Source organism: Ruditapes philippinarum, unplaced genomic scaffold (assembly GCF_026571515.1).
Source record: "Ruditapes philippinarum isolate M1 unplaced genomic scaffold, ASM2657151v2 ctg6226_1_1_1_1, whole genome shotgun sequence".
Lineage (NCBI taxonomy): Eukaryota > Metazoa > Mollusca > Bivalvia > Venerida > Veneridae > Ruditapes > Ruditapes philippinarum.
The window spans coordinates 88,008-102,888 of NW_026866934.1; the positions used below are offsets into that span (position 1 = coordinate 88,008).

At 31.1% G+C, this 14,881-nt stretch overlaps 2 protein-coding genes across 2 annotated transcripts; both read right to left on the reverse strand.

Annotated features, from left to right (window-relative positions):
• Positions 1-341: 341 nt before the first annotated feature.
• Positions 342-2,974, reverse strand: LOC132734274 (uncharacterized). The gene is made up of 2 exons (XM_060720980.1): positions 2,866-2,974; positions 342-2,460 (listed from the first exon to the last, which is right to left on the reverse strand). The coding sequence occupies exon 2, from the start codon at positions 1,469-1,471 to the stop codon at positions 680-682; it is 792 nt and encodes a 263-aa protein (XP_060576963.1). The 5' UTR covers positions 1,472-2,460; positions 2,866-2,974; the 3' UTR covers positions 342-679.
• Positions 2,975-7,363: 4,389 nt separating this feature from the next.
• Positions 7,364-10,470, reverse strand: LOC132734277 (E3 ubiquitin-protein ligase TRIM71-like). The gene is made up of 2 exons (XM_060720983.1): positions 10,387-10,470; positions 7,364-9,985 (listed from the first exon to the last, which is right to left on the reverse strand). The coding sequence occupies exon 2, from the start codon at positions 9,976-9,978 to the stop codon at positions 8,206-8,208; it is 1,773 nt and encodes a 590-aa protein (XP_060576966.1). The 5' UTR covers positions 9,979-9,985; positions 10,387-10,470; the 3' UTR covers positions 7,364-8,205.
• Positions 10,471-14,881: the final 4,411 nt, after the last annotated feature.

The window sequence follows — 14,881 nt, forward strand, 5'->3', positions numbered from 1 at the left end:
TGTTCCATGTGTTCTTAACACCAATGTTATTCTACGTAGCAAGGGATTGACTTTTATAAGATGTAAGATGATGCTTGGTGATTATGGGCAGTGCAAATTGATAAAATAATACTCTTACTGCAATCCCATTTTGATTATCTGTCTCCTATTTCAAATTTGTTACATTTTTCCTGTATACAAATTCACAATATTAATAAATTCATAATATTAATTTTAGTTTGATTTTTTTTATCGTTGTTGTTGTTGTTGTTGTTGTTGTTGTTAAACTGTTACTGTTATGTATCAGTAGATCTACGTCAAGAAAAAAATCTTTTATATCACATAAAATTCTAAAAATTAATGAAGGATATCTTCACCTTTAGATTTTTTGTTAAATGATAGAAAAAAAAATCGTTTTGTCTCAAAGTATGCAGAACTGATATGCTATGTCTACATTTTCAGTGTTCTGTATTTTGAACACTTTATTTGTATTGTGTTATAAATTTTATATAATATTAATAAACATCTTTTTTTATTTTGTAAAAAGATAATACATCTGTACATCAATAGATCAAAATCAAAAGTTATATGTTATATCATAATGTAACAATAATTACTATAATTAAATATTGAATAATGAATGGTGACGATCTGTTGTACACATCCCACTGTAAGGGTCATGTCATATCTTGTAATGTCTTTAAAACTTCATTTTATATAATCTGATATAATTGCCACCACTGTCCTGCTTAAATCTACTAACACAAAGTGTACTGGTTTCTGCAAACCAGCATACAGAAAAAGGACGATATACATCCTCAAGTACAGTTTGACTGTGTTTACAGTCACCACCTACTTTATGTATACAGTGACTATGCCCATCATTCACTAAAACACTCCCATCATATAAGAGTGTTATACCCATTGGTTCTGTAATAAGTACTAATCCTATCATCTCTCCCTGCCAGTTAAATCGTAGAACTACATCATTGCCAGGGTCAGATACATAGATTGAATGACTGTTTGTTGTGGCAAACATAGGGGTATTGAATACATTGTCACCATTGGAATCTTTATCAACTGTTATTTCAACATTACCTTTCAAGTCCATAATTTGGAGTTTACCAGGATTTATAAATGTGATTGCAAGTTTTCCCTGATGATGAGTGATACCATAACACTCTCCATCTGCCTTCAGACTGTTCTTCAGTGAGAATGAGTCTTGGGAGAAGGAAATGAACTGTATTGTTTTACTAAATGCCATTGTCACAGCAAGTACATCGCTTGTGACAAAGGTGACACCAGTAGGTCCTGATCTAAGTTGTAACTGTTTGATATCTCCATTTATAATGTCTATCATTTTTAACGAGTAATTATTGCAATCTGTTGCAAATATTTGATTTTGAGGAGAAACAGCTATACCAGTAATCCAGCAATCATTTTTATCTGAGGATGTTTTAGCATAAATGTGTCTAGGGGTAGACATTTTCATTGCTTCTGCACCGCGATTCTTTGGTTCAGCTGGATGCTTTAGCTTTTTACTACTCAATGTTCCTAATGTTTTCTCATCCTGAAAGAATTTTTTGATGTCTTGATTTGGTTCAAATATGTAATCATCAATGTCATTGATTGTTGGTAGTTGTGATAATAAATTGTTAATATCTTGAATCAGTTCCTGAGCTATCTTCAGTTCAGTAAACAGTTGGTCAGTTTTCTTGTTTGAATTGAGATGCTTTAGAGTATCAGCTGAAGCCTGAAGTGATTTGTTGATGTCATCACATGTTGTTTCTGCTGTGTTCAACGTTTTGTTGTTGTTTTGTTGGATTGTTGTAGCAGTATCTTTAACTTTCTTTTCTAGTTCATCTAATCTCTTGTTTATCTCCTTTCTAAACCTGTCAATTTCTGCCTCAGCATATTTGAGAGAAATTGTTGAAATTGTTTAGAAACTCTTTGTTTTAGGTCACATGTTATCTGGGAGCATTTGTTTGTCAATTTTTCAATATCTTTCAGAGTTTCCTTAAATTCGGTCCTGTCTAAAATCTGTCCTGATATATCAGGTATGTAGTTTACATGACATGATGTTGGTGTATGTTCAAGGGTCACACAAACACTACATATAAGTACATTGTGGTCATGACAGTAGAATTTGATCACTTCTTCGTTGTGTTTACTACAAGGCTTTATACAATCACCAGTCTGTGGACTGGAAGTAGATTTCGATGATCCATGAACTTTTTGTTTTTGTGGCATGTGATCTTTATCTAAAAGTTGGTGATGGCGTAGTGGTTTTGGTCGTTTATGAATATTGAAGCAAGATTGGCATAAGTGTTCCTCACAATCCACACAGTAACCAAGGGCAGGAAGCCTGATATCAGCTCTGTCACATATTTCACAATAAATGTCAAAATCTTCATCACCACATTGAGATAGTGTAGATAAGAGTTTATGAGAGGCCTTTTACCAGGAACTTCCATTATTAATCTGGAATACACAAAAAACATACAAGCATTTATGACTAGCATTAAATTAGTGTAAACTTTGCATGCTTATTAAATGTTGGCTTCAAGTTATTTGATTAAGATTCTACAAATAAGTTGCAAGATTTCAGTATTTTAAACATGTAGGGAGCTGCCGTTTTGTTATTACTGATGTAGTGTTCACCTCCAGTCCCACCCCATTCATAAAAGAAATCAAAACTCAAAAACCTGAGCCATTAAGAACTAGATGTAGGTGGGGTACAGCAAGAATACATTTTATATTTTCATGGTTATTGCATTACAAACTTTTAATATTCATAAATATTTACATTGTATGTAGTTTTCTACAGGATGAATTTTATTCAATTGTTAAAGATAAATGACTTGCGTTTTAAATAAAATATCTCACCAGTGGTTATCCAGCTTGTTAGCATATATATTCGTAAATACACAAAAATCATTTTTAATCTGTCAAGTCAATCTTCTTCTATTAACAAGTGTGTAAACTTTATTTCATTTCTTGTGTGCATAGACCGTGAAATAAGGTATTAAGTTAAACCAAAACTTATTCAACCTGAAAAATATCTTTTTACATGAAATAATTTTGTTAACAAGGATGGGGGTTAACTTTCTTTTTGTATTTTATTTTATATTGAATATTAATACGTTTTCATAGGAACAGAACTAACTTGCTAGATATTATTTTGTTTAGATGACACAATTCCATACAAAATAAATGTTCATATTCTCCTTAAATTCAAAGGGTATCTTTTGTAAATATAATGATCTTAATTTGTTTTGTAAATGACCGTAAGTTAGATAAGTTTGACCTGACTATTAATCAAAATAGAGATATCTTAACATATTTTGTCAAGTATTATTCTTAGACAAATATTTATATATGACATAATATTCAAGATAAGTTGGTGGAATGCTTATCACATTGATCAGTTGATATGATTTTCAAAAATCCTGGTTTTGAGACAGCGATCTCTGTCCACATTCTGGAATTTATTTCATGGTTTTCTAATTTGCTCCATTAACGATCTCTGAAACTATGTTAGATTGGATATTCAATTCAAATATAATTTCCAGAATTCGTAAATTGAAAAGGTGTGAAGAATATGATACATTGATTGCAAACTTCTAAATGTCATGAAAGAATCGATATCTCTCTTTGATGTAACCCTAAACAGTACATGTTATGACGTTTTAAACTGCTAGTTTGTTGTGATTTAATATCCGATTTTATCATTTATTGCCAATGAAAGTTTGTGATGTTAGCTTCTCCTAGTATCATCTTCAACACTTTTGGACACTAGGACTTAATATGACGTTACTACCATATGTCGGACAATTGTTGGTGCAAATCGAAACTACTGATAAGAAAGCCCAAGTCTTTTGCTAGTCGAACGTTTATCGTTTATAACACAATTAATCAAAAATCTAAACATTATCATACAATTATTTGCCACTCTCGTAATCCTTTAACTCTTGAAGGATTTTCTTCAAACTACATACTGCATATATTTTCACTTGAACAAGACGTGTCATATTTGTGATGGCTCAAGGACATCTTTAAACTATCATGCAACAATTTAAATAATTTTATTTAAACCTTAACTCAAATGTTCGCCTTAACAAAGCAATGTGCTGAACAACATTACAAACGATTTTCTGGTAAACTTAAGGATATATCAATTCAAATTTACTTTTCCAAAATCCGGAAATCGAAAAGGAGTGAAATAATATGATACATGTGATTGTAAAACCTTCAAATGTTAGTGAAAGAATACGTGTTCTTTCCCTTATCTTCGAGTGTAATGCTAAAACAGTGAAACTTAAGACGTTTTTAAACCGCTAGTTTGTTGTGATTTAATGTCCGATTTTATAATTTATTGCACCAATGGAAAGCTTTGGTTCTTAGTATATAATATATACTTCAACACATCTTTTGACACCAAAAATTTATATGAACTGTTAAACCTACCATATGTCGAACAATTTTACGTGGGATGCACAACTGGCAAAACTACTGATAAGAATACCCTATCTTCTGCTAGTATGGAAACTGTTTATCGGTGTATCTTGACACATATTACAATCATAAGCTGTCAAGCATGCAAAACACTTGATTAAATTCTGAAAATGAAAAAGAAATTAAGGAATATAATTGGATGAAAAACAAAAGTTAAAGGTTAATAGTTGGTACTACGTGGAAAAATTGTGATAATTAACAGTTTGCTATTGTATCAACAAATTCAGTTATAAGTGATGATGTTATTTATTATAGTTATTAACTTTTTCTAAAAGTCCTATAATTTTGTCATTTTTGTGTCGCCTCTACGTCACAAAACTTGTCCTCAAAAACTACTGGTGCAATTTCATTCAAACTTTACAGGAATGGTCGGTAACAAGACTAGTTGTGCATATCGTCGACATTTTCCGGTTCAATGATTTTGTCAGAGTTATGGCCCTTTAATGATTTTAATTTTTTTTCCCGGACTACTCCTCTTGTATCACTAATGCAATGTCAATGAAACGTAACAGCATTGATATGTAGCTCAAGTTCTTGCGCATATACTACATGGGTTTTATCGTTAAATATTTTTGGCCAAGATATGGCCCTTGAATAAAAAGGTGTGTTTTTGTATATTGTCAGCTACAGAGAAGCTTTCCCGGACTACATCTCTTTACAGAAATGATCAGTACTTAGCCTAGTTGTGCATATCATCGGATTTTTATGGTCAATGATTTTGTCGCAGTTATGGCCCTTAAATAATTTTTACTTTTAAAGTTTGTCCGGACAACTCCTCTTATGCAATTTCATGGAACTTGGAATAATAACTCGTCTCCTCATCACATGAAGCAGTTGTTAGACAAAACCATAAGTCTGAAAACTATATTTTAGAGTTCCGCCCATTTTTATACAGCATGTGGTCCTTTTGTTTTAAATATATTTTTTTTATCATTTTAGTTGACTTTAGAATTGAAATTATTTAAAGGCTTTGAATATGTGACAAATAAATCATTTAAAGGCATAATAAGCCTCACAAATGATATAAAAAAAACTTTGGAGTCATATTACAGTTTCAAAAAGTTACTTACAAAAGCATTTTTAGAATTAGATTTTGGATTGGTACAAGTGACAGATAATTTTGTCATTTCTCACTACATTTACCTGTAGTGTTGTATTTAGCTCTACTTAACTTTTTTAGTTATTGGTGTATTGTCTTCAAAAGAGCAGACTTACCTTGACATTGAGTCATAAATGACGAGCGTTGCCCCCGCCCAGCGGTAGCTGTTGTTTTTAATTATTCCCCGCCGATGGAATCGGGAGGGGTATTGCTTTGGCGTTGTCCGTCCGTCCGTTCTTCCGTCCGTACAAACCAGAGCTACATTATGGGGTTTGGTCTAATGTTCTCATAACAATAGATGTCTTTGATGTCATTCATTCCGTTTCTCTTGTGGGGTTATTTTCTGCATTGTGGGGTTAAAAAGAACAAAAGAAATAACAAAAGAAAACCCCATAATGTAGCTCTGGTAAGAACTTCCGTCCGTCCGCTCTCACGGGAAAGTTATAATGTTGTTAGAGGGACAATAGGTAACTGTTCTTTCTCTCTGATGTCATTCATTCCATAATGTTTTTATGTGGCTATTTTCTTTTGTGTGGCTAAAAAGAACAATAGGGAGAACAATTGAGTAGCCACATTATTACTGTCCCGTTAGAACGTCCGTCCGTCGGTCCGAGTTCCGTTTTCGCACTAGTTTTTTGCAACTACTGGCTGGAATTCAACGAAACCTTATAGGAATCATCAATATCAAGAGGAGATGCGCATATTGCCGGCTTGTTCCAGTGAATCTCTTTAACTCAGAGTTATGGCCCTTGATTAGTCATGTATTATGCATATAGAGCAAAAATCGTTTCCGCGCTTTATCTCTGCAACTACTGACTGTGGTTCAATGAAACTTTATGGCAACCTTCAATACCAAGAGGAGGTAGGCATATCGCCGCCTTGTTCCGATCAGACACTTAAACTCAGAGTTCTGTCCCTTGATTAGTTATGCAGTATGCATATAGAGCAATTATCGTTTCCGTGCTTCTTCTCTGTAACTACTGACTAGAATTCAACGAAACTTTATGGGAACCTTCAATACCTAGAGGAGTTGTACATATTGCCGGCTTGTCCGGTCAGAAACTTTAACTCAGAGTTATGACCCTTGATTAGTTATGCAGTATGCATATAGAGCAAACTTTATGGGAACCTTCAATACCAAGAGGAGATGCGCATATCATCGCCTTGTTCCGGTCAGACATTTTAACTCATAGTTATGGTTCCTGATTATTTATGCAGTATGCATATAGAGCAATAATTGTTTCTGCGCTACTTCTCTGCAACTACTGGCTGGAATTCAATTAAACTTTATGGGAACCATTAATATCGAGAGGAGTCGCGATGTACATATTGTTACCTTGTTCAGACCAGACCCTTCATAATGGACTTTGATTAGTTATGTAGTATGCATATAGAGCTATATTGCTATTTCTTTGCAACTGCTTTTTTGAATTCAGCACAAATTTATGGCAACCATGGATACAAATCCCATTAGCATGTCCAGATATTACTTTTTAACACAGAGTTATGGCTCTGTTATTGCGTTGAATATTTATCATGTACAAAGAATATTACTGTTCATGCCATGATGACTATATAAATAAAGCCTTATGTTTTCAGTTGTTGTGTTAGTAATAATCAGTACTGGGCGGGGATATTAATTCAACGATTTTGCTTGTTGAAAGATAAAAACTAAAAAAGTAATGTTTTCCATAAAATTTAATCTTTAAAATACGTTATTCAAAATAACAATTATTATGTTAATATCTTTTTGTTGACATTTTCATGATGATAATATACAAAACTGTATATGTAATATGTAATTAACATTAATGTGCTATGCATTTATTGTCCATTTCTTCTTTTGCTATTACTTAATCTATGATTTTCACAAATTCACATTAATATTAATATTACATCTTCTTATTTGGCAAATTTAAATCCAGATTTATTCTAAAAAATAGTAATAATTTTCCTAAGTCATTTGATATTTTGCTTCCACTTTTTGTGTACCTTTGGGCTGACTCTTTATATTGAAATTATATTATCCTGATGAAGGTCATTGTTTGAACGAAACCGGCCGATGGATAAAGTGTCTTTGACATACTCCGGTGTTTTGACATGTTGTTCTTCTTTCCTTTCATATTAACTTAGTATCTTTTTTATGTTTGTAGAAATTAACTGCTGTGTATCAACACATCAATAAAAAAATAATTATCTTTTATATCACATCAAATTCAAACAGTTGATAAATGAAGAATAATTTCACCTTCAAATTTATGTTAAAATAATGAAAATACATGTAAAATAAAAATGTCTGGAAATGTGCAGAATACAGATATGTTAATATGTGTACAATTTACATGTTCTTTATTTTTTGCACTTAATTGTCAAACATAATGTATTCTGCATTATGTTTTATCGTATTCTGCTATAAATGATCGCGATTTAACTATATAAATAAAACAAAAATAATAATACATCTGTACATCTATAGATCGACAAAACTCAAGTTATATGTGATATCATTATGTTACAATAATATCTATAATAAAATACTGAATGGCTAATGATGATCTGATGTGTTTATACCATTGTTAGTGACATGTCACATGTCTGTTACATAATTCTTTTTACAGCATTTTATACAATTTGATGTAATTGTTATTACTACGTTTCTTAAATCTACTAACACAAAGTGTACTTGTTTCTGAACACCAACATAATGCACAATGACTATCTACATCCTCCAGTATGTTTTCAAAGTCTAATGAGTCATCACTTTCTTTATACATGTATATACATTTACTGTATCTATCATTCACTAAGAGAGACCCATCATGTAACAGTGTTATATCACTTGGACATTTTATACCTACCAGTCCTATCATCTCTCCCTGCCAGTTAAATCGTAGAATTGAATCATTGCCATTGTCAGATACATAGATCGAATCACTGTTCGTTGTAACATACCAAGGATAGCTGAAAATATTGTCATCGTTGGAATCTTTTTGAACTGTAAATTCAGGATTACCTTTCAGACTCATGATCTGTAGTTTAGCAGGTTCTGTAAATGTAACTGCAAGTTTTCCCTGATGATGACTGATACCATAACAGTGCCCATCTACCTTCAGTTTGTTCTTTAGTGAGAGTGAGTCTGGGGAGAAGGAAACGAACTGTATTGTTTTACTAAATGGTAAAGTAACAGCAATTATGTCTGTAGTGACTAAGGTGACATCAGAGGGTGCTGATTTGAGTGGTAATTGTTTGATAGCTCCACTATTGATGTCTATCATTTTGATAGATTGATTAAGAAGATCTGCTGCAAATAACTGATTTTGAGGACAAGCAGTTATACCAGTGATGCAGCAGTCATTTTTATCTGATGATGTTTTTATATTAATGTTTCTTGAAGTAGACATTTTCATTGCTATAGCACCTTGATTCTTTGGTTCAGCTTGCTGCTTTAGCGTCTTACTTTTTAATGTTCCTAATGATTTCTCATCTTGTAAAACTTTATTGATAAATTCATTTGGTTCAAAGATGTACTCATCAATATCATTGATTGTTGGTAGTAGTGATATTATATTGTTATTATCTTGAATCAGTTGCTTAGCTCTCTTGAGTTCGGTTAACAGTTGGTCAGGTTTCCTGTTTGCATTGAGATGTATTAAAGTATCAGCTGATGCTTTAAGTGCCTTTTCAATGTCATTACATGTTGTTTCTGTTGTTCTCAACTTTTTGTTGTTGTCTTGTTGGATTATTGCAGCAGTATCCTTAACTTCCTTTTCTATGTCATCTAATCTCTTGTTTATCTCTTTTCTAAAGTTTTCTATTTCTGCTATAGCATCTCCAAGAGAAGTTGTTGATGTAGCAACTCTTTGTTTCAGGTTACTTGTAAGTAGGGAGCATTTGTTTCTCAATTTATCAATATATTTCAGAGCGTTTTTGAACTTGCTGCTGTTTAAAACCTGTCCTGATATGTCAGGTATGTAGTCCACATGGCAGAATATTGGTGTATGTTCAAGGGTCACACAAACACTACATATAAGAGCATTATGGTCATGACAGTAGAATTTGATCACTTCTTTGGTGTGTTTTGTACAATGCTCTGTAAGATCACCAGTCTGTGGACTAGAAGTAGATGTTAATGACCTATGGAGTTTTTGTTTTTTCGGCATGTGATCTTTATCTAAAAGTTGGTGATGGCGTAGTGGTTTTGGTCGTCTGTGAATGTTGAAACAAGATTGACATAAGTGTTCCTCACAATCTACACAATAACCAAAGGCAGAAAGCCTGATATTAGCTCTATCACATATTTCACAATAAATGTCGAAATCTTCTGCACCGCTTTGAGATATTGTAGATGAGAACTTTTTCGATGCCTTTTTACCGGAAACATCCATTTTTTAGCTAAAATGCACAAATAGCATACAATTATTCATTACCTGCAGTGATTTTGCTAGAAGAAATTTGATTCATATTCTATATCCTTGGTTGCTTCTGCCCAATTTAATATGTTTACCCTTGATCTAAATTCAAATTATTTGTTGAAAGCAAAATTTCAGATTCTTTTTCTCCAAGGAAACGGGTTTCAAATTAATTGATGCTTACCTTTACCCCATCCAAAAAAATTGTTACATCGAAAATCAGGACAGATGATGGAGGGGTACAGGAAGATGATGAAGGGGTACAGGAAAATTTTGTCAAAGTTATTGTAGGTAAATGGTTATAAGATATTTGTAATGTTATTTACATGTTGAATCTCATTTACTTTTAAAAAACATTGATGATAAATAAGATCATAAACTCACCATGATTTATCCTGATTGCAGCAATAATTTAAATACACAAAGTGTAGTATTTTTAATATTTCTCATCTGACAAATGAAATTTCCGGCTAGTATTTCCGCTGATATGAAGTTTATAAAATCAGTTCTTAAAGATTAAGTTATTGATTCACAAGCTAACACTGGTTTCATATTTGAATTAGCATGTTACTCTTTATAAATGTACAAACAAATTTCAACTTTATAAATACTATCTTGCTGTACAAACAAATTTTACATTTTATGCTATCTTGCTGTCATGGCGTATACAATGTATATATGGACATTTCTAAACTAATCTTTTAGTTAAAATATCCAAGATAATATTGAATAGTTAAATATATACGTATCAATACAAATAAATTGCTTGTAAACATTGTGAAATTTAATCGGTTGATATACAAAATAAATGTCCTTCACTATCCAAAGAAAAGACTATTGAAATATTGTGCGTCTTTACTCCAAATATGGAATGGAGATATAAAAACATGCATCCAGCAAGAGAACAATTTTTTTCTCCACAAATAGTTATAAACTTCCCCATATATTTTTCTAAAACCCTGAATCTGAATGGGTAACATTGAACAAATTGCCATAGATCAAATTTGCACATCATATAATGTCATAATCTAAACTGTCACAGAACATATCATTATAAATCAAATTGTCATATAATATAATGTCATTAAATCAAATTGTCACATAAAACATCGTTATGAATCATATTGAAAAAATATCGCTATGAATAAATTTGTTACAGAATATATTGTCATAATCAAAATTGTCACAGTATATAATAAATATGATAATCGCAATTGTCACAGAATATAACTTCATAATACAAATTGTCATAGAACATATCATTATTATTCAAATTGTCACAGAATATAATGTCATAAAATCAAATTATCACAAAAAACATCGTTATGAATCAAATTCAAAAGATGTCGTTATTAATAAAATTTTCACAGAATTTTATGTCATTATCCAAATTGACACAGAATATAACGTCATTAATAAAGACCAGAGACTATAATGTCATTAAACGTACTGTCACAAAACATATTGTTATGAATCAAATTGTCACAAAAATATCGTCATGAATAAAATTGTCACATAATATGATGTCATTTTCCAAATTGTCACAATATAAAATACCATTTTCCAAATTGTCACAGTATAAAATACCATTTTCCAAATTCAAATTGTCACAGAATATATCTTTGTGAATCATATTGTCACAGAATGTAATGTCATTATTCAAATTGTTACAGAAGATAATGCTAAAACCAAATTGGGACAGAAAATGAGGTCATGAATAAAAAAAAATACTACACAGACTATAATGTCATAAATCTGTCACAAAAAATATTGGTTTGAATCAAATTTTCACAGAATATAATGTCCTGAATCAAATTCAAACAGAATATAATATCATAAACAAAATTGTTACAATGAATCAAATACCCCAGACAATTATGTCATAGACCAAAATGCCACAAAACTTATTTTTATGATAAGATCGTCACAGAATATAATGTCATAAATCAAATTGTTATGGAAAATATTGTTATGAATGAAATTGTTAAAGAACATATTATCATAAACGATTTTGTCACTTTAATTATTGCGCCGCGACAGGGGCTCTTTCTTTATACCAGTCCTCTCAAATTATGTTATGTAGATATGATGCTGTCTCTATTGAAGTAATCATTACATATTTCATTTTTGAAGTTTCGTCTGATTAGATTAATGATAATACTGGATCCGATGAAAACAACAACGAAACCAATTAAAGGAATTAGGGGAATACAACTCAAGTGCTAGCACTGAGCTGTAGACAACAAAAAGTTTCAACTTTATAGTTCAGTGGCATTAAACTTTATTCAATTGTGAATTTCTGACTTACATTTGTGAATTTCTGACCAACTTGTTTATGACATTGATTTCAGTATTTGATTTGTATATATTAAACTGGAATCACTTTTTCCTGTCTGTTTTTGTGTCTCCATCATTTCCTTTACATTTGAAGGATTCTCTCTTAACTTGGCTCAATTGTTCACTTCATCGTACCCTGACTCAATATCAAGGTTGCCTTGAAGGTCGAATGTCAGACAAGTTCGTGTATGTACTATAAATTCTATAATCCTTGAAGAACTTTATACAAACTTAACTTAAATGTTCACCTTGAAATATAGGTTTAAGTGTACTGATATTAAATCCTGTGTAATGCATAGAGGCGGTTGGTTATTGATACATCACTTATGTGACGGCTCTTAGTAGCATTTGTGGTTGATTAGGAAAATATGGTCGTGTCAGTATGTACATAGGCATCCTTCAATACACAGAAAAAATGAAACAAATCATAAAACTGAATCATGCCTGAATGTTCAATGAGATTATTTCTTTATACAACAAACAAGATTTTGCTTAAACATGGTACATTTATATAAATTATGATTTATGAATATTTTATTCATACATTTCTAAACCTCTGAATATATTTTACTTAGGTTTGATTTCCTAAAATTCTGTTTACTAAGTTTAATATGTGCAGCATCCAACTGGTTATCCAAATTTTAATAATTATACAATGTTGACTTCAAACAGAAAATGAATAAGAAATGTCATCAAACTTGATGCTAAAATGTACATTTTTGAAAAATACCTGTCGGTTTTTTTTGTATTTTCTAAACTAAATTAAGATGTATAATTGTTTTTATAATTAAGTATTATTTTTGTATTAGGGAGAATGCATCTACATGAAAAATATGAAATATAAGAACTTTTTTATAGAAGAATATTTTATCTATCAATATAACAAACATAATTATTAAGGTCTAGTTATAGCAGAGTGTTTAAAAATGAGTTTTGGGTTAAAAAAATCTAATGTCAAATGAACAAATAGTGATAAGAGTCACAATACCTTACAATTTCTTTTAGAAATATGCTTTAAAACAGTTAAATTTAGTATAATATGGCATAAAGTGAAGAAAGTGTCACATTGGTTCGTATAATTTATATATAGAACATGGATCGTTTACAAAACAATCAGAGGATAAAAATATAACTCTAATATCATATACTGTCCCCTTTTTTCTGATAACCAATTTTATTTTATGTAGCAAAACTGTTGAAGGAATTGACTGCTAAGATACAAAATGATTAAGAGCAGTGCATAGAGAGAAATAAAAATGTATCTTACTGCAATCCCACGTTGATTAAATTGTGGAATTGCAGTAAGATACATTTTCTCTATGCATTGCTCATAATCATTATGTATCTTTGCAGTCAATCCCTTGAATAGTTTCAATTTAGTAAATACTAGTTTTTATTCTTTGTTCTTGACAATTAAAAATGTGATGGCAATTTATATCACAAACCTCCCAAAATCATTACCAAATAAATCAATATGGTCAATCATCAAGATGCGCAGTACTTAAGAACCTTTGCAGATCATCTTATGTTGATACTTACATACAGTCTTATGTTGATACTTACATACAGTACATATTTCGATTAAGTGTCAATGAAACATTCAGATTTTCTGAGAAATTTATATCATTTTTCATTTTTTATCACCACTTTAGATCCTTTTTTTAATTTTTGGACCTTCATTTAGAGAGTCAAAAATCCTTATAAAGCTAGCAAACATGAAGTGTCGTGCAAGATTCAATAAGTTCTGCTGGTTTGGTCCAGAAATATGACAAAGATATACAATCAAAAACAAATATCAAATTTATGAATATCAATACCTTTGAATTTAACTGTGTTTATTTCATAATTAAAATTCACAGTGGCTAAAATTGAATATCTCCCCTGCATCAAAATTCAAACAACGAGGTCTTGTTTGATTATCGCCTAGAACAAGACTTGCCTTTTTTTTGTTCCTCGTGACTCTTTGAATACAGTTGTGTCTTACATATTATAGCTGCTATTAAACATGTTAAAGCATTCTCGTAAATTACAAAGAACGCCAAGTCTTTTGTCTAGATAGTATATTTCAGCAAAGAATAAGTATAATATATCAACAATTCTCACGACAGTGGTTGTAGCTACAGTTTTATGTCATTTCTTGAAATTTATAGCTTGTAAATTGTCTGCACGACTTGTTCTCGGACGTGTTTTAAAATTTATATTTTCCTTTCAAACTGTTGAAAATTGCGATCATATCTTAGCAGTTTTGATATAACAAGCAAAAATGTTTTATATCATACATATTCCATAGAAAACTAAATTATAATTATATATTATATAAAGGTCACATGGTGAGGAAAATGTGCACCCTAAAGAACTCGAACCCAGGACCAACGGGAAATCTAAAAATATTAGCAACTTTCTTTAAGCAGTTACAATACTAAGATTAAAATTAACTGGTTTTTATTAAAAAATAAAAAAAATATAATTGTAAATAAGCGAGACTTTTCATTGTTTTGCTAAATGTCAGTCACACATAAAAAAGTTCTTCGTGAGGTATGCC

Bases quoted from the DNA above. Each gene is read 5' to 3' on its own strand.
- LOC132734277 (XM_060720983.1), bottom strand. From the start codon at position 9,978: ATGGATGTTTCCGGTAAAAAGGCATCGAAAAAGTTCTCATCTACAATA.
- LOC132734274 (XM_060720980.1), bottom strand. From the start codon at position 1,471: ATGAAAATGTCTACCCCTAGACACATTTATGCTAAAACATCCTCAGAT.